Source organism: Catharus ustulatus, chromosome 1 (genome assembly GCF_009819885.2).
Source record: "Catharus ustulatus isolate bCatUst1 chromosome 1, bCatUst1.pri.v2, whole genome shotgun sequence".
NCBI lineage: Eukaryota > Metazoa > Chordata > Aves > Passeriformes > Turdidae > Catharus > Catharus ustulatus.
This window is the reverse complement of record NC_046221.1, coordinates 73,126,872-73,150,221: the sequence shown is the minus strand read 5'-3', so window position 1 is coordinate 73,150,221 and position 23,350 is coordinate 73,126,872. Positions and strand designations below refer to the sequence as shown.

The window sequence follows — 23,350 nt, the reverse complement described above, 5'->3', positions numbered from 1 at the left end:
ATTTCTAGAGTCCAATTCAAATTGAGTCATCAAAGCTGTAGGAGATGATTTCTTAAGTTTATAAGCCTTTGGATGGAAATCTCCCAGCTGTGTGATTTTGGAGAAAAGCTTAGGAAGGGCAGTTCGTGTAGTCTGAAGATATTTGCCATTTGTATCATTGCTTGCTTAGCTCAGCTGAGTTAGTTAAGTTGAGAAATACTTTCTTTACAGTGAGGCTACTTAACTGATACTGTAATTAAAAAAAAATTGCCTGAGTAGTTTGATAAGTGGGTGGTTTATCCCCACAGCTAAAAAGATCTGTCGGTAATTTGGCTTTCAAGATGGATTTTTTTCTCCTGTGTCACACTGTGACAATAGCAGAACCCACTTAGGAGGATGACCCATTTAATAGTAATGGCAAAAATGTGAAGAGCAACACCTGGAAATTTTTGGGATTATGGAACAGGTGCATGAGGCACACATGTGCCGTGTCAGTCATCACACGTGTAAGGAAATTGAACAATATAGAGAAGGGAGAGATGCGAGGCTGTCTAATGTGTTGGTAAGAAAAGCAGCTGAATTCTTCAGTGCTTGTGCTTGCCTGATGTTGTCCCTGATTTGATTTGTTCAGATAAAAAACTCATAAACAACAGTGACTAGTTGATTTGATTTCCCAGATGCAGTGAAAGAAGGATATATCAAAGCCAGGTAATGCTGAGTGCTCTGGTCCTAGTGGGTGTCTTGGTAGCCTCAGATTTGTTGGTGATTATTACAGGTCTCTGTGTATTCCACAGACATTAAAAGTAAACCAGTTAAACTATCTACCTCCAAAACCCTTCTTAGGCCTGGTAATGACTCTGTTAAATAACAGTGACTAGACCTTGTGACAAAAGTAAAGACATTTAAATTCAAGCTGTCACTGTTAGTGCAACCTGTTGCACCTTCACTGAGACATGGGCTTTGTCAGGAGCCTGGTTGTGTGAAAGCCTTTTCTACTCGTCAGTGTAAGATTCCCTGTTTGGGGAAGAATGGCCTGGCAGGAGGAAGCATCCATTTGCAACAGGACAGCCACAGCGTCTCCAGCATGGTGGGTGGGAAGTCAGTAAAATTTAGTGGGGAATGGACAAAACTTTCATTTGTCTTTGCTGATTTTCATCTTCTGCCCTAGGATAATGTTGTTCAGAGGGATTTTTTTCATGCAGAAAAATAAGCCATGTATACCCATGTATACCCATCATTACCCATTTATTTGCGAAGCAGCAAGTCACACAGAACTTCTCTTGTATTTCATATTGGGGGAATCACACTTCTCATAGTTCAGAGCTTAATTTTTGTGTGTGAATAGAAGATGTTTGTGGATTGAGTTTGGATTTTACAAAAGAATGATTTCTTTAGCTCAAGGAGCTCTATAAATGTCACCCAAGAATCAAAATCTTTCCCTGAAGGTGCCAGCAGTTGTTATAGTGTACCAAAAAAATAATTACTTGGAAGCAGATGCACCATCTGCGAATAAAGAGAATTCCCATGTGTGTGGCTTTTTAGCATTTATAAGTTTGTATCAAAAATACTCCCACAGGATATTTTACACTGCTGGATGGGAGAAAGGTACATGTATTGAAGAGGAACACAAAAGGGCAGGTGGGGATGGATTCCAGCTTTGAAGGTTGGCACAGGAGATATCACCATGCATGTGGTTGTCCCAAGGTCTCTGTGTGAACTGGTGAGGAGATACTGAGAGCACCCTCGGTGGCAAAACCCATGACTGAGTTCTGGCTGTTAGGGAAACTCATTACAGTAATTTCACGACTATAAGGTGCACCCTTTTGACTAAAATTTTGGCCCAAACCTGGAAGTGCGCCTTATAGTCTGGTGCGCCTTATATAATGTACAAAGTTTGGAAATTCGCCAACACAGAAGTGTGAGCCGTGAGCTGTGGGGAGAGCCGGCATGGCCGTGGCAGCTGAGTGGAGGTGGGCCCGGGGGCCCGCGGCGCCCCTCCTGCTGGGTACAGCTGGGCCCGGGGGACAATGGCTGCCAGGTTGAGCCAGGGCCTCGGCCAGCAACCGCGTGGGGGGAGCTGGGGGTGGAGCCTCGCTGCAAAAGAAAAGTGCACCCTATAGTCTGGTGCGCCTTATATAATGTACAAAGTTGCAAAATTTACCGGGTCCCGGAGGTGCGCCTTCTAGTCCGATGCGCCTTATAGTCGTGAAATTACTGTAATTGCAAATCTCTAGAAACTTAATAATTCTGATAAATGAATGGTGATCAGATCTTACACAAAACCAGGTTATCTTGCCATAATACAGCTCTGCAAACTATTAAGAATATGAGAAAATGAAACAGAGTTAAAATTTGGTTTAGGCACATGCAAAAGTTTGCATCTTGATATTGCCAGATGGAAGTTGAGCATAATGTCTTGGTATCAAATGAGATGTGGTGGGTGATAAAGGACCTCTAACTGAGTGGTTGGGGTTGCTTCATGAGGCCATTCATTACAAATTTTTTTGCAGTAGGGGAAAAGGAATCAAAGAGTTTTATTAGGTGAATAAAAAATCTGAAAGTTAACTAAAAAAACATTCCAAAGGTAGGACTGCTGCAGTATAAAGAAGGAATTTAACCATACAGAGCTCATTAAAAAGGAGTCAGATGTCCATAAAAGACTTTCATTTCTTGCTGCATTTGAAATTTCTATTAGAATATATTATTTTTATATATATATATATATAGATAATTGTTTTTTCCTTGATTTCTGCAGGTTTCTAAAGTAAATTTAAATAATTTCCTTTTTTTTTTTTTTTTCATCCCCTTGGTCTGCACTGAAGTTTCAGCCTCTGGACTATCTCACATCATTTTGTATCATCACCTGGGCTTTTATTCTGTCTCTCTTACTTAGGGTCTGGCAATAGTTTATGAAAGAATATGTTTAAATCTAGAAAATGTATTTTTAAAGACACAGTACGAAGTTGTAGATACAGACACATTTTTGCTGTGGTATACTTTACAAGGTCACAACAGAAACTTTCATATTTAAGCTTTTGTGAAATGAAAATGTAAAATGCTTTGGAAACTTTTGGCTTGTATGACTTGGAAAAATTACTATAGTGCCATTTACCTGATTTTACATATTCAGGTCATTAAAGAAAGGGGAGAAATGCTTTCTACTAAGAAATATTTATTACAGTAATTTTAGCAAATACAGACTGGAGAAAGTCATGTTACATAAGTCTGGGAAGAATAATACATAAATAAATGAAGTATTATTGGGGATTAAGTTATAAAGACCCTTAAGAAAGTTCTAACAGAAGGAAGAGGAGTGGTATGAAGAGTAATTAGGTGGGATAGATGTCTCCAGCAAACCACCACACCTTTCAGATGAGATTTTCAGGGAGTGTGATGGCTTTTGGGAATTGTGTGCTCTCAGAGCAGCTGCTCAGCTGCCTGGGGCTGGATGTCGTGCATGCCCCTGACAAACTACAAGGAGGTCTTTGTACTGCCTGTTGGCTGGATAGGATACATTGATTTCTGTGAGCTCCAGAGAACCTGGTGAACCCCCACTCTTTGGAGGGAAGAAATAATGGGCAAAAGCTCTTGTTTTTATTGCCAGGTCAAGATTTGACAAGTTGAAGTCACATGTTGCTACAAACAGCAAAATGTGGAGAAAACCAGGTTGTTCAGGTATAGACTGCTCATGTATTTACAAGTATTTCAATATCTAGTCCTTGTACTTGTATTTCTTACTTTAGTGCATTCTTGCCCCAATTGCCAAATTAATTCTGAAGAATGTCAGTAAATATTTCATTTGTACGATTTCTTTTTCATTTAAATTATTATGAACTCCTCTTCTGCTGGTGAAATGTCAGAGATCAGAAATGGTGCTTAAATAAACACAGTAGTAATTTATGTCCTGGCAGTCTCAGGTATTCAGCACTGTCCAGTGTTCCTTCCACTAGACGGATTTTTAAAAGCTGGCTTCTGTATTTCACACCTGCAAACTACAGCAATATTTAGTTGGAAGTGCCGTGTGTCTGCAATTAATTCTGAATGCAGAAGTGAAATCTGGCCTCATGCATCAAAGAGCTTGGAGGCCATTTCTCTGGTTATTTGCTCAGCTGACTGTGTTTGATCTGAGCTGATGTCCTCAGTGCTATGGAGAGGCTGACACACTTACAGGAATGCGAGTGCATTACTAATTGCCAGCACAGTGCAGGATAAATAAGTCTGCAGCTTTTCCCTATTTTATTTTTTTTCAGTGCTTTTTGGTTGCCTGTGTTCCACCTGGCAACATTACATTATATTTAAGTTCTGTAGGAACAAGACTCCAATTTATATTTCAAAGGTATTTACCTTGTTGTATTGTGGCCTTTTTCACTTTGTGGCCTGCAACTTCCTGCGACAAACTGCATCCAGGATAATTGTCAGTATCAGGTCTTATGCTCATATTACAGTTTCCTTGTCCTTTGTGGGTCTAGATTTTTTGAACAAGTCCTGTTGAAATCCCTCCATGCAGTTACATCGTTTGTTTCAATTCCTTTGGCTTCTTGTGGAATTTCCTTTCCCTTGAACTCTGTTTATAGCAGACACACATTGCTTTGATTTCATGCCTATTTTCTATGTAGCCTGATGAAATTAAAATTAAAAAATAAAACATAAAAAATGTGGAGGGCTTACCAGAACAAATGTTTAGCAATAGGACCGATTGGTGCACAGAGCTGTGGGACTGATCACCTTGGCACTCAAAATTAAGTGCTTGAACCTGTATACTTTGTTGGGATATGTACAAAATGCTTTAGCCCCTCTGGAAAATATTTTGAGGTGAAAACTTTTTTCACACCGTGTGGATCTAATAATAGTAATGACAGTGCTAGTTTCACAGCATTGTGAGAGGAAGAAGGTGAAAAAAGGAGCACCCAGCAACAGGTCACCTACTGACAAGTCTAGGAGTGGCCAGGAAAAAACACACCAAGCTCACAGCATGGAAACATAAGTTAATATCCACAAAGGTAACAGTAATTACAGAGGTTTTATGAGGACTTGGATTGGTATGAGGCACCTCTAGATGTCACTGCAACATTGTAAAAAGCAGGTAAAAGAAGGGTAGAAAGCTGAAGCTAGGGCTTGAACGCTTCAATTCCTGGTTACTGTCTCAGTCAGACCTTAATAAATCATTGCATCATTAATAAGTCATTCCTAAATGTTGATTAAACAGGAAGGAACTTTTTGATAAGTGTCAGTAAGATTGTTACTGAACATTTTACTCAAATATTAAATATTCCGATATTTGGTTTAACCTAGTTTTTTAACAGCAAAAGCTAGGGCAGGGCAGCAACTGATTCCTGAATGCCTCTTTGGCTTAGTCTCTGATGTTCGGTCCCAATCTTTTCTAGGCTTTTTTATGCCAACGCTGGTGCTGATTACAAACAAGATAATTTCTTTTGCTTTGTACTGGTATCAATTAAATTGGCTTGTAGTGATTAAAATAAGGATCATAGGATCATCATTTACAGGAAATGTGTGAGTTAGAACACAGAGTGTTTGCATTTGACCATTAAAAAAAAAAAAAATCAGGCTGCAATTTCATGAGGACCAATACAACATGTACACTGTGTAAACTGACTGATATGTTAATTGCCTTCTTCACAGGTCATCCAAGAAAAGTCACATTTCAGTGAAACAGAAACAAAAGAAAAGAAGCCGCCAGATTCAACAGGTTAGACTACTTTTTTCTCTGATCAACTTCTAGTTCCTAAGAAATAACGTGGAAATAGCCATGATTTTCCGGAGCAGCTCCAGTGAAGTTGCTTGAGTTATATTTGTGTTCATCTGCATGAGTGAATGCAGGGTATCCAGCTGCTCAATAAGGTGCTTTGCATGAGGACTTGACTTGGCTGACAGTAATTTCGAGTGAGAAAAATATTTCCTAGTGCTGGGTCTCAAAGAAAGCATTTTTGACCCATGAAATCCCAGTTTTAAATGAGTAGTCAGCTCTTGCTTAGGAGACAGTTGTATTGACCTTGAAAGTGGGAGAGGAAAGCAAATACTTAATTCAAAATTCCACAGAAGGTATGCTAAGTGTGCAACCTACTTTAATACTGTTACTGACTATCAGAAAACCACTGTCAGATTACTTTGTGATCTCTTATAGATGGGGACATACAGCAGAGTCAGTCCTGCTCTCAGGAAGAAGAAGTTGACAAGCTTAACAAGGAAAATGCTAAGAGGGAAAGTTCTGTTCTGCCTGAAGTGGATCCTCCCAAATTTCATACTGAAACATCAGAGGAGAAAGAAGGAAGTTTGTCTTTAGAAAGCCATTATGAATATAGGAGAAACTCTTTTCAGGAATCACTCACTCCAGAAAAGAAACAAGAAGAAGATGCTGTTGATGATGCTTGTCAAAAACTAACTGTGCAGGAGACAGAGAGTGAGTCCCCAGCAGATGAGGAGAAGAAAAAGGAACATCAGATGCCTGAAGGTGCACTTGAGGAACAACAAAAGGAGAAAGAGAAGGAAGGGGAGGAAAATGCTGATAAGAGTGTAAAAGCTGCTGTGGAACCACCAGCTCCTTCCCAAAAGGAGGATAAGGCAGAACAAAGTCATGATGAAGAGGTATCAGAGGGAAGGTAAGGTCTGAAACTCAAACTACACATTCATGCTTCAGAAAAATGTAATTCAAGCTTCAAGTCAAAGTGGGTGATTAATATAAGTATTTGTGAAAATTTAGCCCAGTATAAAAGTGAAAAATATGTTTTTCTCTGATCTAAGTGAAATTATATTCTTTAAAAAAGAAAGGCAAATAATCCACCACGTATGGTATTGGCAGTGTGCTGTGGTTGTTTGCTTGGGAACTATGTTAGGAACATGGGAATTATGTTATGTTGTTCTTTATCTCTGAAGAGAATTCTCCCATAGTTATGTTTATATACTGCAATGTCATATAATATCAGCAAAATAGATTAGGCCATCTGCCAACTGGGAATTAACTTACTGCAAATTTAGTTACTTAAAGGACAACATAAAAATGTGAACATTTACCCAGGCAATTGACCTAATAAATTTGTTTGCTACAATTCTTTCTTGGCTGGATTTAATATATAGCCTTTCAGGGATAAACAGGTTTAATATCTCAGGAACCTGTATGAACAAAGGGGAATTCCAATGCTCTCCACTTGCTTTAAAGGCTAGATTCATAGCCTAATGTCAAGTCTAGAAGTCAGGTGAGGTTTTCAGTACCTGAGAAATATTTTGCTGTCATAATTTATGGACCATTTTTATTTCTCAATGGGAATATTAAACCAGTAAATTTTACACCATAAAAAAAACTAGCTTAATGTTATTTGAATGCAATATCCATGTAGGCATTTTTCACCTATGTTTCTAAAGTTGCTCTGCTTTAAGTGTACTCTGCACTAATACCATGTTTTATCCTTGCAGGTGTAAAAGCTGCGAAAAAGGTACAGGAAATTCTAGTTCAATCCCTGGGCAGACCAGCCAATTTGAGCATAGTGGTAGCAGTGAGCGTCGAGTGCATGATGAAGGTCTAGTCAAAGATGACAACAAAAAGAGCAGAGTAGTTGCAGAAAGTGCTGACGGCATAAGTAAAACTATAAAAATCTTTTAAAGGAAGTATCCTAAAGGGAAAGCATTTGATTCCCCTGGTACTACAATGATGAACAGAGACAGAGATCTGTAGAAGAGAATGATTTCATTATTCTATTTAGTAGGGGGAAAAGGTGTGCTGATGGGAAACAGCTTTTTTTTCATGGACTACATCTTAAGCTGATGAGAAGTAACACAATTCTGCTTGCTTTCATATTAGATGCTTCTTCTCTGTCAGAAATTATTAAAACTTAATTTGCTTTGCCACAACTGCTCCACTAACACTGTCCTCTTCCCTCTTCTTTTAACAAAAGAGCTAAAATCCCTAAGTATACAGTGGAGGGAGAAATTATATCAGGTGCGACAAACTTGGTCGACCTGTGGAAGTGTTGAGAATGTGTGTTAACAGGAAATCTGCAATGCTGTGGACGTAGCCTGAAAAACCAGCTTGCTCATATTCATACCATTGTAATCTGAAGTGAGAACAACTGCAGGCTGCAAAGTAAAGAGATACAGAATTTTGTGTGCACGCCTGAGTGATGCAGTTGAACAGTCAGATAAATGGTGCTCAGGCACCCAACTCTGAAGCAGTGCTCACCCTGGTGAGGCAGAGATTTCTAATATTAGACCTCCATCTTGAGAATTTCAGTGCCTATTCCTGTATATGGAATTATGGCATGTGAAGAGGTGACCTGAAAGACTTGGAAATATATGCATGTGCATGTGCATACACAGGACTCAGGATGGATTTATATGCTTTGGAAAACAATTGGGAGGGAACATTTATCACAGGTTTGTGCTAGGTTTTTGTAGCAGAAAACAGGAGATAGCACACTAAAACTTTAAAGTCCATAAACTGTTGTGAGCTCTGGGTTATTGCTATGGATGATAAGTTTATAGTGTCTCTGTTGGAGCATCTTTGATCTGTAATAGGAAATTGTTCTTGAATAGAGAGAAATCCCCCCTGGTTTGCAGGGAAAGGAGAATAGAGGGTCTGTCATGGGGAACATCTTGAAGGCAAAAACTTAAACAGTTTTGAAAAGCAGTCTGGTGTCTTTAAAAGAATATTTCCTTGCCCAGAGTTTGGTAATGTTTTTAGCTGAGCTTTCAGAAAGACTTTTCTTCTGTCACTTACACTCTGGTGCTGATGGAGTTTGTGTTGTTGGAGTCAAATTTTGCCTTAGGTTAGAGGTTTCCTTGGCATTTTGTGGGTCTTGGTAACGTGCAAAGACCCATACTTACAATCGTGCAATTCAAACTCTGCAGAATCCCAAGTAGGTGGCAAACTTCCAGAAGCCCCAGCTTTTCATAATTCCTTGTCCATGAACTAACTTCCTGACCATGTAAGTTATTAACACTGTCAAAAAAAAAATCTAGGTACACAGCTGGTGTCCTGGAAAAATGGACATTGACTGTGAATAAGGACGATCTACTGCCACATTAATGACCAAACTGTTCCTGCCAGCTACATGCTGTCATGGGGTTTCTTGTTTGTGCTTTTGATCATTTTCACTGGAGAAATGAATGGTTTTAAAATTGCTCAACAAGCCTCACACAAAAAGGAACTGGCATTCCAAACCAGAGAGCTCATATTGAAACACTGGGGCTGTAGCCCTCCCAAATGGTTGAAGAAGTATTTATCAGCTTGGTCAGCCAAAGGTCACTCTCAGGAGTATCAATCAAATGTAAAACAACGTGGGTATGAAATTGAAGTCACAAAAGCCTGCAAAAAGTCCAAATTAGGCATGGAGGGCTTGTCTCCAGCAGGGATTTTGACATCAGGGTGGCAGAAAGGTCCAGCATGCGGAGGTCCGCAAAGTAACACCCGAGACCTGCCAAAACTCCATAGCTGCTGTAGTGCAATGTTGGGAACCATCCCGCCTCTGTGCCCCTCTTTACCTTTTATCTGCCATCTTTTTTTAAAGACAGAAATTCTTCAGAGCAGCATATGACAGTATGAGCCATACTGGAAACCCCAAGTGCTGTCTGCCAGGGTGAAACTCCCTCATGTGCACAAACTCTAAATGTGATCTTTAAAGGTGATGACCACACTGTGGAAAAGGACAAGTTTTGTCAATCAGTTGAAAAGAGGATCCTTCACTGTTAACACCAAAAGCTTGGAAAACAACCTCTCTTAGCTGGGTCTGCAGGAGAGTTGTTTCTCTTCCTACCCCACTGGAGAGTTAGAGTACACACTCACCTTTTAACAGTCCCTGAGGAAGAAAAAACATTTTAAAAAATCAGAGAATAGGCTGAATTGCAAAGGCCCCTTGTGAATATGACGCTACGTTGGTATAGTCTAGTAGTCTTCGCTTTGCCTCTCCCAACTTTTGTATGAAAGATGATAACTTAAAAAAGGAGTCCTTGTCTTGTAGTAGTGTAGCTCCCCAACAACAACCTCTTTTTCTGAGCCAGAGCTTCTGAAATAAAACCCTTGTTCAATAGTAGAGAAAGACCTATCTATAAAGCTTACAGTAAGTGTATTCAGTTCTTAAATGAACTTATCTGGGGAAAAGAAGAACTAAAATATGGGATAAACAAGCACTGCATGTGATCACTCATATGCTCTCTGTCTGTTTCATCTCTTTTAGATGACACTCCTACTCCACCAGCGCCATTTGATCACCGGATTGTCTCAGCCAAAAGGGTGGGGATCAGCAATTACTATAATGTCAACGAGGATGAAATTCTGGGAGGGTAAGTCAGGTGTAGTAAATCAACTTGGAGAGCAAGGCGCAAATTTACAGCCAAGTACCCTGGGAGGTGAATGGAGGCCTCAAGCCCCACTAGAGCTGAAGTCATGAAAGTCTAAGCTCTTACAGTGCTTTATAGAGGGATGAAAAGAGGAGGCTGGTTTTATAGTGTGAGTGAATTTTGGCTTACTATTTGGCACCAGCGGACTTGGCCTGTGTTTGGCATTGTTCATAGAGCCAGATGCCCTCAGGCTTTATGACAGGGCTCCTAGGATACTGAAATACTTTACCTCAAATTACAGCCAGCAATATATAGAGACATATCGTAGTCTTCTTCCTCTCTGTGAGTCTCACCCCTGAAAACACACGCTTGTTTTCAAGATAGATTACAAGACATTACAAGATATTACAGACAGATGATCTGACAGGCCATGATTCCATACTTATCTCTCCTGCTGATATTATTTAGGAGAGTGTGATATTGTAATTTTCATGGCAGCATACTCTTGGGTAAGGCTTTGTTTCATGAAAAAAACACAACCCTCCCATGGAGGAGAAGGATGGGATGGAGAGGGGCAGATGATGCATAGAAGTGAGCCATTATCCTTACAGTATAACCTTGACTTCTCTGGAGTTAGTCATTGCATGTTATGAGGTGAATATGCCGAATCATACAAGTGGGGTAGTACCAGACAGAACAATGTGTGATGTTGGTGTGCCTAAATGAGTAGTAGCAAGTACAATCTACAATAAAATCACAATGACAGAGAATTTGAAAGGAAAGCCAGTAGGGAGAGGATAACTGATGGTTGTTTATACTGTAGTTTACGTTCAGAGTTGACACCTGTACTACTGGATAATTTTTTTGCTCTGTTTTTCTAGAGGGCGATTTGGGCAAGTGCACAAATGTGAAGAGAAAGCAACAGGTCTCAAGCTGGCAGCCAAAATTATAAAAGCACAAGGTCCAAAACAGAAGGTTGGTAGAGCATATTAGTCTTTTGTTCCCCAATGGATCACACACTGATCTTTAGCTACACAACAGGCCATGACCAAGTGTCTCACAAACCGTTACACTCATAGGACCTGCTGGAATACCATTAATTACAGTTCTATTTCACTTCTCCTCCAAAACTTCTAGTAACTCATCAAAGTACTATTTTTGGGGTGTTTTCTGCTTCTTTTAAATATTATACTTATTTTTTTTTTCTTTCTGTTGCTAATTCTATTAGTGTTTTCTTTAATGGCAAAAACATTTGTCCGGCCTGTGACATAGTGTATTCCCTCCCAAGCACACTGTAGCTTAGCTGAAATGACTTGCTGTCAGTGGTGGGGATGCTGATAACAGACATGATCTGGGCACCTGACATCAACACAAATACAGATGAGAGGAATTAATCTGGGCTGTTTTGCAAACCTCTTGGCCATCTGGGACTGGCTTTCACTGAAAAAACATGCATGACATGGTTGACATGAGTGTCATTAAAGGCATTCAAGAGTGGAGTTTGTCTCAGGTAACTGGAGTTTCTAAGCTACAACTGTGGAAAAGCTGATCACCAAGAATCCCTTTATGATGAACGGAGAGAGACTGACACCATCAGAGAATGATTCAGCATGTCTAAAATAGCTGGGCTGAGTGGAGGTACCAGTGTCTCTTCTCTGACTGCAAAGTTAGGTTTTGAGAACTGTCCTGGACCTTTCTTGGCTTGATTTTGTACACTTACAGCTGTTTGAAAAAAATCCTCCTCTGCTTCTTGTTTTCCTTTACACCCCTGGGAGCCTGCCACTTGTCCATGTGGGCTCCTCTCTTCCTTTTCCAGTAAATACCTTATTACTGAAACACCCCACTCAAACTCTGAGTTCAGTCTGTTAGTTGCTGTAGCTTTGACATCTACCACTGCAGGAGCCCTGAGTTTGGTTGCCACAAGAGAAAACATGAAGATAATGTAGATTTGCTTCAAACACAGCTTTCTTAGGAGAAAAGGCAACTGAAGCAATACTCATGGTTCTTTACAGGATGAAGTTAAAAATGAAATCAATGTCATGAACCAACTGAATCACGTGAACCTTATCCAGCTATATGATGCCTTTGAATCTAAAAATGACATTGTACTCGTCATGGAATAGTAAGTATGTTCTTTTATTTTCCTTTCTGTTTTTACTTTTGCTAGAATTGTCAATTTCCTTCTTGCTTTCTCCTGAAATGAGAAATGAAGCTTCTTACCGGTGGAAAATGCATATGAAATACGTTCTCATGAAGGAGAGAAAAAAAGGGAATTTAAGAGAAAAGTTTTCCGGTGCAGCCATTTATGCATTTTTTTCAGTGGTGTGACACATTCCTGGTGCTGTAAAACAACTGCTCCAATAGAAGATAGAGCTGTGTTGCTTATCCTGTCTTTAATTTAACACTTTAATTTGTGTCAAGCAAGAAATAAACCTCTCAGACTATCTCCTATTCTGTGAGGCAAAGAAGAAGATATCTAACACCAAGGAGGAACCAGATGTGGGTGTTGTGGCTAATCCTTATACTGGGTGCCTGAAAGGATAAATCTGCTTTTTATTCTGGGTTATCAGGCTAATTAGGCACAAAACACCTGCCTTACAGTCAAATTAAGCAGATGCTGTCTTAAGGAAGCCAAAAAGGCCAAAACTAAAACACTGAAATGCGTGGCAGAAGGTTCAAATTTGACTACTCTGGACATTCTCAGATAGTCCTCTTAATTTATACAATTAACATATCACAGAAGAAAAGTATCTGTGTACCTATGAATAGATAAGCTGGAGGCTTATCTGAGATGTGAAGAGAAATTAAGCAATTTTTTTTTACTTTAAGTAGTTCGAAATTGACATTTTGGATCCTGTCCCTCTTAAACTCAGAGGGAATGTGAAGAGACCACAGATTTAAATGCAGATTCTCCATCATGTTATTTTGGTTTTCCATGGAACTTCATTAATTTCAGTGGTACAAAATGATGACTGAAGACCGCATAATATCCAAATTTCAAGATGTTAATGGTTTTCAGTGTATGGGAGGCCAGACTCTTAGGCCTTGAGAGGTTCAGACCAGTATGTGTCAGAACTCAGATTTTAGAAAATTCAGATCAGAGTACAAGCTCATCTTACTGAACTTGACTGTGGAGGATAAAAATGGTCGAGAGCATATTTTCTGCATTAGTCTTATTGTATGGGATTGGATTTGAACTTGGTCACTGCTTTCTTGTATTTTTTTCCTCAGTGTGGAAGGAGGAGAGTTATTTGACCGAATAATTGACGAGAACTACAATTTGACAGAGATGGATACTATTTCGTTCATAAAACAGATCTGCAAGGGAATTCAGTATATGCACCAAATGTACATTCTTCATTTGGATCTCAAGGTAGAGTTTTGAGATGTGTGTTTTGTGCAATGACAGATGTGGAAATTCCATTCTTAATGGTAGGCCATAAAGCTTAGCAGATTCCTGTGGCAGAAACAACAAAGAGCCTTATTCTGCTTTCCTTATTTTGATTCATATTTATTTTAACCACATTGAGATCAGTTAAATTACTACAGGACTAAGTAAATTAGATGAAAATTGTGGTCATATGTCATCAAGCTTCATAGTGCTTAAATTTTCCACAGACTAATTTTACAGAAAGCCAACAGCTGACTACAAATATGTTGCTATTTTTAATTTCAATATTTAGATCTCAAGATATTGAGCAAGTATTATTTAATTGAACTGCACAAGAAATGTGTTTTATACAACTGCCATGGGGTGGTAATTATCCCTTTTTTTTACTATGCAGAAAGGCTTGAGTGAGTGGAACTAAATTCAAGGGTTATTCAAGATCAGTGTAAGGCCACACAATTTTCTGAGGATACATTGAACTGCTGTTATCATGAAAAGGCATCAATAGAGAGACAGATTAAGGGGAAGTACATTAAAAAGTACTTTCTAAAATGAAAGGAATAAAAATAGTCAGTGGTTAGTGTAACCAATACAGCCAGTGTAGCTGAAAGCCCAGAGAAAAGTGGCAGATTCTCTACCATGTGCTAACACATGTACAAGTATTCTGTCATGTACCTGCACATTCTTACTCTGGTCAACTGCAAATGGTCAACTGACGCCCCTTAGGAAACACTTGTTATTATTTTTCATTAAACTCTACACTTGAACTGGCTCTTTTTCCCTTAGTCCAATTTTTTATTAAATAATGGACTTGTTTCTTACCTCTATTTAGTGCAAGAATAAAATGGGATAATGACTTTAGTTTTATGATGGGCTAGAAAGCTTCCTAGTCATCCCTGAGCTTTACAATACAATAAAAAGAAACAAGGAGTGCACAAGATGGTTTTTGCTTTGGTGAGATTTTTATAACAGCTGCTGGTTTTGGCTTGTAATAACTGAGTTAATATAGGACATCTTTAATGTTGTTAGCATACATATTATTGCAGTGGTTAAGGAAATGAGCAGATGCTTGTTGGGACCTGCTTCAGTAGCCGATTGATGACCAGACTTACTTTTTCTCTATAAACATCCAGTTACCTAGAAACCTGTCAAACAGAAGTTCACACAGTTCTTTGGGACACATTAATTATGATCTTGAGATGGCTCAGTTTTAACATGAGGTCAAACTGCTGACAAAAAGATACATATACAGTCCAAGAAATTAATCCCAGAGACCTCTTTTCATGTGCTCGCCAGCTATGGCTTCTCCCTTCTGTTTTGCTTGTTCATAGATTGCTGTCAGTAACAAATGAGTTTGGGAAAGAAAGCTTGAAATTGAAAGAAAATAATCTTGACCATAATCATACAGGACCTCAGAAACTATGGACATATGGTGTTTAAAAGTCCTACATGTAAAATGAATTAGTAATGGTGACAAAGGTTAACTAATGTTTTAAGTGTTGAGGGCTGTTTTGTTTCAAAGAGGAACTCACTGAGCAATAAGACAGAGTAGCTGTAAAAGTGCTGGCAGTGTATATGGGACTGTGCTTTAGGTATTTACATTTCAAAGACAATTGGCCAAATCCTTCTCTCAGTTCCTTCTGTAAGAATTTGGAGTAATTCTTGGAAGTTAATGGATTCCTGCCAGGAAAGTGAATAGTAGCATTTGGCCCTATGAAAATCCAGAGGTATTTAACCTGTGAATCCTATATTTTGCTAAAACACCTGAAAAAAACATAAAGTTGATGTGACTGGCTTAATATATTAATGTTCAATCTGACAGAACATTTGAGAACTCAGAAATGTAGAGCTGCAAGATAAATCTCAAAGCCCATTTTTATTTTTTTTTTTAATCAGTGTCAGCTTATTGAGGTCTGTAAAATCACAGTGAAAGCATCCTGAAATCCCTCATTGGAAGCCTGCATTCCCTGTCACCCTCCCTGTAATGAGTTCTTTATCTGAACTGCTGCCTTATGTCAAATTGAAAAGCCGTGGAGAAGAAAAAGCAGTTGGAAGGCACAAAATGCAGGGTTCTGATTGTTGTGTGACGAGGGGGGTATCCATGAAGAGAGAGCTGAACAAAGAGAGAAGCAAAAGGTGCTCATGAGATATTTGCAGTGTTATTAGTGTTCTTCTCCCTCCAGTTTATTAAAAACCCAGTTCTTCATACTTGTTTCTTATTCAAGTGTTTTTTAGTTGTTTTTTTCCTTTTTGTTTCTCTTGGCAGCCTGAGAATATCCTGTGCGTGAATCGAGAGGCAAATCAAATAAAAATTATTGATTTTGGATTGGCAAGAAGGTACATGCATGTGTTCTCACTGATCATAAATTAATTAGGAAACAATGAAAAAAGTATTGTATACCCACAGTGATGTATTTGATGCATAATGGTCTTCTACTGTTCTTAGGACATATTTGTTTCTTTTAACCAGGGATATCTTTTAATATGGAATGTTTGGAACTGAGTGAAAAAAAAAATTGTCCTGAAACCTTTTCAGGTAGAAGGTTGAAAGAGAGCTGATTCTCACTAGTAATACACATAAGTATCTTGGAAAAGCTAAAACAGACAAAGCCAATGGTATATCTTGTCTAGTCTCTTGTCTCCAGTATTAAGAGATTCTTTTAAAAAGAGTGTGAGATACCATATTGAGCTCTTAAAATATATCCCATGCTATATCCCTTCCTAGTTTAATTAGGTGCTATAACCTCAGTGAAGGATTTACTAGTTAAAAATGTCATGCCTATGATATGGAGAAGTCCCAAAAGGATGGTAAGAGCTGCTCTGAGAAGTCCTTGAATTATGAATTCCTTCCTTTTTGTAGTAATTGCATTTTGTCTTAGTATGATACAAAGCTTGAAAATACTTTTCATTCTATATATGGGTATATTTTCTTATTTCTTTTTAGTTTATGCCTTGTGCCTGTTCTTGTTTTCCTGCTGAATTTTTTATATGTTTCTGGAATTCCTCCAAGTGCTAGACAATTGATGATGCAACTTTAATAAGAACTGTAATTGTTAATGTTTCCATTTCCTAGATATAAACCCAGGGAAAAACTTCGAGTTAACTTTGGGACTCCAGAATTTCTTGCTCCTGAAGTTGTGAATTATGAGTTTGTCTCTTTTCCTACAGACATGTGGAGTTTAGGAGTCATTGCTTATATGCTGTAAGTAGGATTCAATATCTGCTTTGTAAGTTGTTTCCAGGTTGAACTGTGTCAGTCATCCAAGTTTGCTGTTATACTGGAAGAGTGAAAAACTGTGTACCCAGAATAGGAAATGTAAACTTCTTTCCATGTTCCATATTGAGAAACCTCTCCTCTTTTCCAATTGCCATCTTGGGTTTTTTTGCACATGTCTCAGGAGTGTTTGATCATCACACTTCCAGAATAATGTAATGTTTGGTAAATTCCCAGTAGTTAGTAAAGAGTGGTCAGAGGGCTAGAAAATGTGACCTACCATGAAAGACAGTAATGCTTGATGTGTTGGAGAAGAGGAGTGATCATTTAAACATTTAAATAGATGAGCAAATGGGAATGGTCTGGAGACCTTCTTAGAGAGTAGTATTTTGTCAGATAAGCCAGAGTGACAGCACAATCTTAGTTGGCTCATTGGAGACCATGAATAGGAAGAGGGAAAGACAGGAGGACTGAACATATTCCTTTTTACTTCAGCCTCACTGGATTGTCTCCTTTTTTGGGTGATGATGACAATGAGACCCTCAACAATATCCTGGCCTGTAACTGGGATTTTGAAGATGAGGAATTTCGAGATGTGTCTGATGAGGCCAAAGATTTCATATCAAAGCTTCTCATCAAGGAAAAATGGTATATAATCCTGGATCTTTGAAATGTGTATTCCATGCTGTCATGACACAATTATGTCACTTGTGCTGCTCCGTTGCAGAACTAATATGACTTATAAGTTTTTTATGCTCACGTACAGTATTATAATGACACTTCATTGATGTTGTTCATTGTATCTGTCAAATGTTCTGAAATTTCCTGAATATATTTTTGATGAGAAACAAAAATTAATCTGCCATGTGTCATACTGTTCTGAAATGACAGCATTGCATGATGGCAGAACACATGACCTGTAGCAAATAACTCCTGAATTGTAAGATTCTGGGAAAAAACTCTTAATAGCATTCTGGTTTTCCTCTAGCTGGAGATTAAGTGCAACTGCTGCCTTAAAACACCCATGGTTAACAGACCACAAGCTCCACTTCAGACTCCAGGTCCCTACATTTAAATATCCTTGTGCATCTGCTGTTGCCCTCTTGTGTTGCCACATCACTTTGCTTTGTCGTTTTTCTTCACTTCATTTGAGTCTTTGTTGCTGGTTTGTTTCTTGCCACTGTGAGCCACTTGTGTCCCATTGCTTTTTTTTAGCTGTTAGAATTTGCATGCTCACACTTGCTCATCAGTTCTTGCATGTCTGGGAAGAAACATAAGAACCTGCAATGCTGCGTATTGCTGAGTGGATTGATTTCCTAGCAAAATGAAAGTATTTACAAAATGAGCCCTGAATTATCACATGAAAAGGATTTTCCAGCTGGGGATGGTTCTCATTCCTGCTTTGAAATCCCATTCAGGCTCTCCTGAAGACCCCACTGAGTGCTGTTTCATCCTACGTTTTCCAAACAGATACCTTTCCCAACAGAACTTGGAACTTCACCTGCTGCATACCTTTGTACTTAAGCACCTTCTTGCCCTTCAGTAGCAGCCAACTTAGTGGCTGACACAGAAGTTGTTTACTCAAGCAAACAATTCAATTTGGTTTAGCTGGAGGAGCAACAAGATTTTAAATCATTTGTGTTAGTAATTTTTGGAGATTCACACTGTTGGTGACACCTCTGATGGCTCTTTCTAACTGAGTCCGCTCTGTGGTTCAGTGGTTCACAAGGGAATAATTTTAAGTAGGTTTCAGAATTTTTACAGTGCAATATTCACTATTTTGAAGTGCAATATTCACTTCTTCATTTGCAGGCAAAATACATCTGTGTTAAATAAGATGACTACTGTATTGCCTAGGATATATATGTCAAAGTGCATGTTCACAGCCATCATTGAGAATTAGTAGATGATATTATTAATTAAAAAAATAAGGTTATTAAAATGAAAGCAAAGATTATGGTGATAATCAAGCTGAGGTAGCCCTACTGATAAGGCAGTGGGATGGGCTGAATAGTGGTTTAGCAGCTCTATCCTGCAAGATGTTCCCGTTATAGACCAAGGATAACCAGAATTACTGTAAAATATGATAATAAAATAAAATAAATATAAAAATAAATTACTCGAATTTTTACTTAAATTTAATTTTCGTTGTAATGTCCCGGTACAGCAATGCCCATGAGATTATTAGAAGATTTGTAAGTATGTGTAAGTAAAAATAAGAGAGTTTGTCATGGTTAATATCTCTTCAGAGGCTTTTGTAAGATATAATTTGACTCCTTTAGTTGGGCTCCAGTGAAGCTCTGATTTCTGCAATCTGGGGAACATACAGTCTTTTCCAAATGCTGCAAGAACACAAACTGCTGCCCTTCCTATCACCAGTTTTTTTTCTCAGGAAACCCTACCCTAATGCAAACCTTACAGCTCATGTTGTCTTTTGCATCTTCTCCCCCAATATTTTTTATTCATACTTGTGCTTTGCAAATTAGCTTCACTAAACATGCTGATGTTGTGTGTTCTTCTGCCATTACCTTAAGTCAAAGTAAGATATGATTGATCTTCAATTAGTGCTCCAATAATGGTATCTTTTTTTTTTTTCTCCTTAGAAAAAGGCGAAAGGTGTCTGTGTGTCTCAAGCACCCCAGGCTCAATAACCTCTCTGAAAGAGCTGCCAAACAGAAGGTTTGTTTCAGGTCCCAAATGTTCCTTCAGATGTAAAAGCTTTAGCCCCTGTGGAAGGGATCAGGGGACAGCTGAAAACATTGTGTAGTCCAAAGTGCACGGTCCAAACTGTATTCACCACCACCATCCCTGCTGCTGTCTGGAAAGCATTCAAAATGTAAACTGGCTCTATTACTTATACCAAGTAACAGCAATGTGCAAAATAATTAATGGCTACGGAGCCATATGTGCTGCAAACCCTGGCCATTTTAGAGGGAATGGTTGTGCTCCCACTGGCTCTCATGGGGCAGGATTTCACCCAATAATTTTTCAGTGTTGAAAGCTTTCGGGTTTTCATGCTGTGGTTAGAAGTACGGTTTAAAAAGGGTAGAAATATGAAAAATAATAACTTTTAGCAGAGGCACGGGCCAGACCCTCAGGGTAGCTTGTCTAACTGCAGCGAAATCAAAGCAAGGTGACCCCTAAAAGAAGCTGCTCCACATGTCCAAGGAACCAGTTCTGACAGGGCATTTGCCTTCCCTTTTAGCAACCCAAACAAGTTTGACAGAGCATCTCTGTCTTTTTTCCCTGTCTCCTTGTCTTTGCCCTTTCATTAACAAACAGTTTGTTAGTGGTTCTCAGGCTGGCTTGGTTGCCTTCCCTGGGGATCAGGGAGACTTAAGTCTGCTCTCTTTTTCTGTCCCTGCTCTTGGACCAGTGCATACTCACGCAACCACTTTGAAATTGTGCTGCCTCAGGTGGTGCAGTGTCTCCATAAACCAGTGCTCCAATTCCCACAGCCACTTTCACCAAGTACCACAAAAATTGGCAACTCTGCTCAGGGACCAAGGGAACTGCTCAAAGGTTCTGGAGGCCATCTCTGGGCAGTACTTGGTGGAAGGTCAAGATGTGAATTAGGCTGAGAACACACACATATACTGTAAAACCACTTCCTTTTAGTAGTGCGTCACGAGTAACAACAGGATGCCAAAATAAAAGTAAGTCAACCTTTCACCACTTGCCAAAAGGCAAGTTTTTAATGGTGCCATCATCCATCATCTGCTTGGTAGGACAAGTGTTATATTGGGGTTTTTTTTTCAACAAGTTTTTCCAGGAACATGTGGAAAAAAGAGTATTGTGGGAGGTTGAAATTTTTGTTCTAAGTAAGATTACAGCAGATTTTATACAGTGTACTGTAGTAACACAGAATGTAATTATCTTTATGTGAGCTGTTTCAGAGACATGAAGATGCCTTTCCATGCTACAGTAGAAGCCAGTAGGGACTAAGGTACCATTATTACATCCCCCTTGCTCTCTGAAGCCATGTAACTTCCTGATACAGTAATATCTGAGCATCAACTTGTGGAGTAGAAATCCAGTAGGAATTTATACCTCTTTGTGATCCTCCATATTCAGCCTCACTTCACTGCTGCTGAGACAGATTCCCTAAAGCTTTGGTCCACTCACCTCTATGCTTCTATGGAGTAGTTTTCCAAACAGGGTTTCCAGCCCTGTTGCAAGATTAGTGTTTGTATCTGGATTTCCCATTTCAAGCCACGAGCTTGTGGTGACAAACACAACAACAAAATGGTGAAAATGCTTCCTCTGTAACACAGGAAACACTGTATTACACAATTTTCTGTTACAACCAAAGTCACCTTTAAGATAAATTGACTGTCCAACAGCAGTCAAAATTAGTTTTAAATAAACTTTTAATAGCTTTGTAACATAGTAACCTACCCATGATCTAACTTGCAGGAAAATCTGGTTTTGGCTTTTGCAGTGTTATTTCCTCTCTGTGTGTTTTTCTTTTTGGAGTTTATTTGAGTTTACTTAATGAGTGGATCTAAAGTCATAGCTGTGCTTTATTTTTAAAGAATCCCTTTAGCTATTTTTATCAGGCAAGTAGTATGGTTGCCACATTTAACCCAAAATAATGCACTCAAGTGCCAGTTGATTTAGACCTGGCATTATAAATGCTTGCAGTGGTAACACAAGTAAATGGAGAGGTTTGCAGCATGCTTTTGCATACTATGATCTGTATGACAAGAGAGGCAAAAAAAGCAGAGTAGCCACATTTAAAGAGACACATTCAGGATCAATTCTCCACTTAACAAAGAGGCCTTGTCTTTTTAATATTATACAAAATATTTCACAGAAAAGGTGGCTGTGAGAATTCTTTGTAAGCAAGAAACTTCAGTGCTGCTTTCTTTTCTTTATGCACAAAGAAACCACCATGTGGTCATCTCAGAACACTTAACCAAATGAAAAATATATACTGCTGAATTAACTGGATTCTTGTTTTGTTTATTTTGCAGAAAAGCTGCTGTGTGGTTACTGCTGCTAAGAGATTTGAAAATATCAGCAGTCTCGGTGCTTTACCCCCCTGCCATGACTGAGACTTCTACTAAATGGACCAACAGCACTTTAGTTGCAGGACAAGTCCCAGCATTGTGGAGCTGCTTCTTCTCTATTCAGCTGTTAAAAGAAGGAAAGTATTTCTCCAGGCTGCAGGAATGCGTTTCTTTTGGAGCAGCATGTTCTCCATGCCTGCAAGTGCTACATTAGCTTGGTTTCATAATGAACTTTTCTCTATCTAGTCTTATATCTTCATTTACTTATCAAAGGCTCCTTACGGTTTAAATTATCATGCAAAATTAACTGTTTCTCATCTGAGCCCAGAAGGAAATCTGTCACTATGTTATATCTCTAGCCAAGGTTCATTTGACACTGGAGTAAAATAATTTTTAGAAAAACAAAAAACAAAAAAATTGCAGCAAATTTAAAGCTGCCTTCCGTAGAAGGTTTGAAGTTTGTTTTTCCTGTTGCAGTAAAATGAGTTAAGGATTAGCTCAACCAGAGTTAAAGCCATGTTAATGTAACACCAACGGAAGGAAGAAATTAGGCTTTCCTTGTGTATGGGTGAATTTGCTGCAACTGTGATATGGTTCATTTCAGGATTTTTTAGCCTGATGAATTACTGCTCACTGTAAATACACTTGGATTAATTAAAGAAGAAAGAGAACAAGGCACTATTCACTAGTATCTGTGCACACCCTGTTCTCCAAAATGCAAATATAATGCAGATTTATTTTAACAGAGCATGATTTTATATCAACTAATCTGTGTAATGCTAATTTAACTGATTAGGACCACTGGCAAAGAGGTGAACAAGTAAAAATCCTCTGTATTTCTGAAGTTTTCTTGCCTTGCTCCCAAGCCTTTCTGATTCTTAGCTAGGTAAAAAAAATAAATGGAGTCAGAACAGCTGAATTAATCACCTGAAATTTTTTGATTGTCCATATAATTAAGTGAATCTAAGTTGCCAAAGCTCTGAAGTTAAAATAGTGAGACCTACTGCTGTATATGGCTTTCTTACTGCTTGGTTTCAGAACTACATAAATTCAAATTGTAATGAGTATTTTATTTAATCCTGCTGTTGTGGTGTCTTTACATTGTCTTTGCTTAGTCCAGTTCTGATCAAACCATATATTAACATAGCTATCTCTATATATTTATCTATGCATTTCATATGTTTATATATTTAAGTTCTGTCTTTTTTAAAAAGGGATCAACATAAAGACAAAACAGTATTATTCATCATCACACAACGAATTGCTTCTCACACCTTTGTCCTTTCTGGATAGCGTTCCTTTTGAAACAAAAAGGGGCCCATTAATGGGACATCATGGTCATCACATTCTTTACAGCCAGTTTGATCCAATGTTTTAAAATCACAGTAGTACATCCCTTAAGACTGCTCCTGTAAATGAACTGGGCTTCTTACAGCTGTGACCTCTTAGTAATACTGATGTGTTACAGAG

General features: G+C 38.6%; 1 protein-coding gene across 1 annotated transcript in view; it reads left to right on the top strand.

Annotated features, from left to right (window-relative positions):
- Positions 1-22,286, top strand: part of MYLK4 (myosin light chain kinase family member 4) — a 76,325-nt gene extending 54,039 nt beyond the window's left edge. Inside the window, exons 3-15 of the mRNA XM_033060891.1 lie at positions 5,620-5,686; positions 6,122-6,596; positions 7,408-7,427; positions 10,164-10,269; positions 11,148-11,241; positions 12,279-12,388; positions 13,498-13,639; positions 15,921-15,991; positions 16,728-16,856; positions 17,364-17,516; positions 17,857-17,929; positions 19,472-19,547; positions 21,845-22,286. Of these exons, the coding sequence (XP_032916782.1) occupies positions 5,620-5,686; positions 6,122-6,596; positions 7,408-7,427; positions 10,164-10,269; positions 11,148-11,241; positions 12,279-12,388; positions 13,498-13,639; positions 15,921-15,991; positions 16,728-16,856; positions 17,364-17,516; positions 17,857-17,929; positions 19,472-19,519 (1,488 nt within the window). The 3' untranslated portion in view covers positions 19,520-19,547; positions 21,845-22,286. The remainder of the gene's footprint in view (positions 1-5,619; positions 5,687-6,121; positions 6,597-7,407; positions 7,428-10,163; positions 10,270-11,147; positions 11,242-12,278; positions 12,389-13,497; positions 13,640-15,920; positions 15,992-16,727; positions 16,857-17,363; positions 17,517-17,856; positions 17,930-19,471; positions 19,548-21,844) is intronic.
- Positions 22,287-23,350: the final 1,064 nt, after the last annotated feature.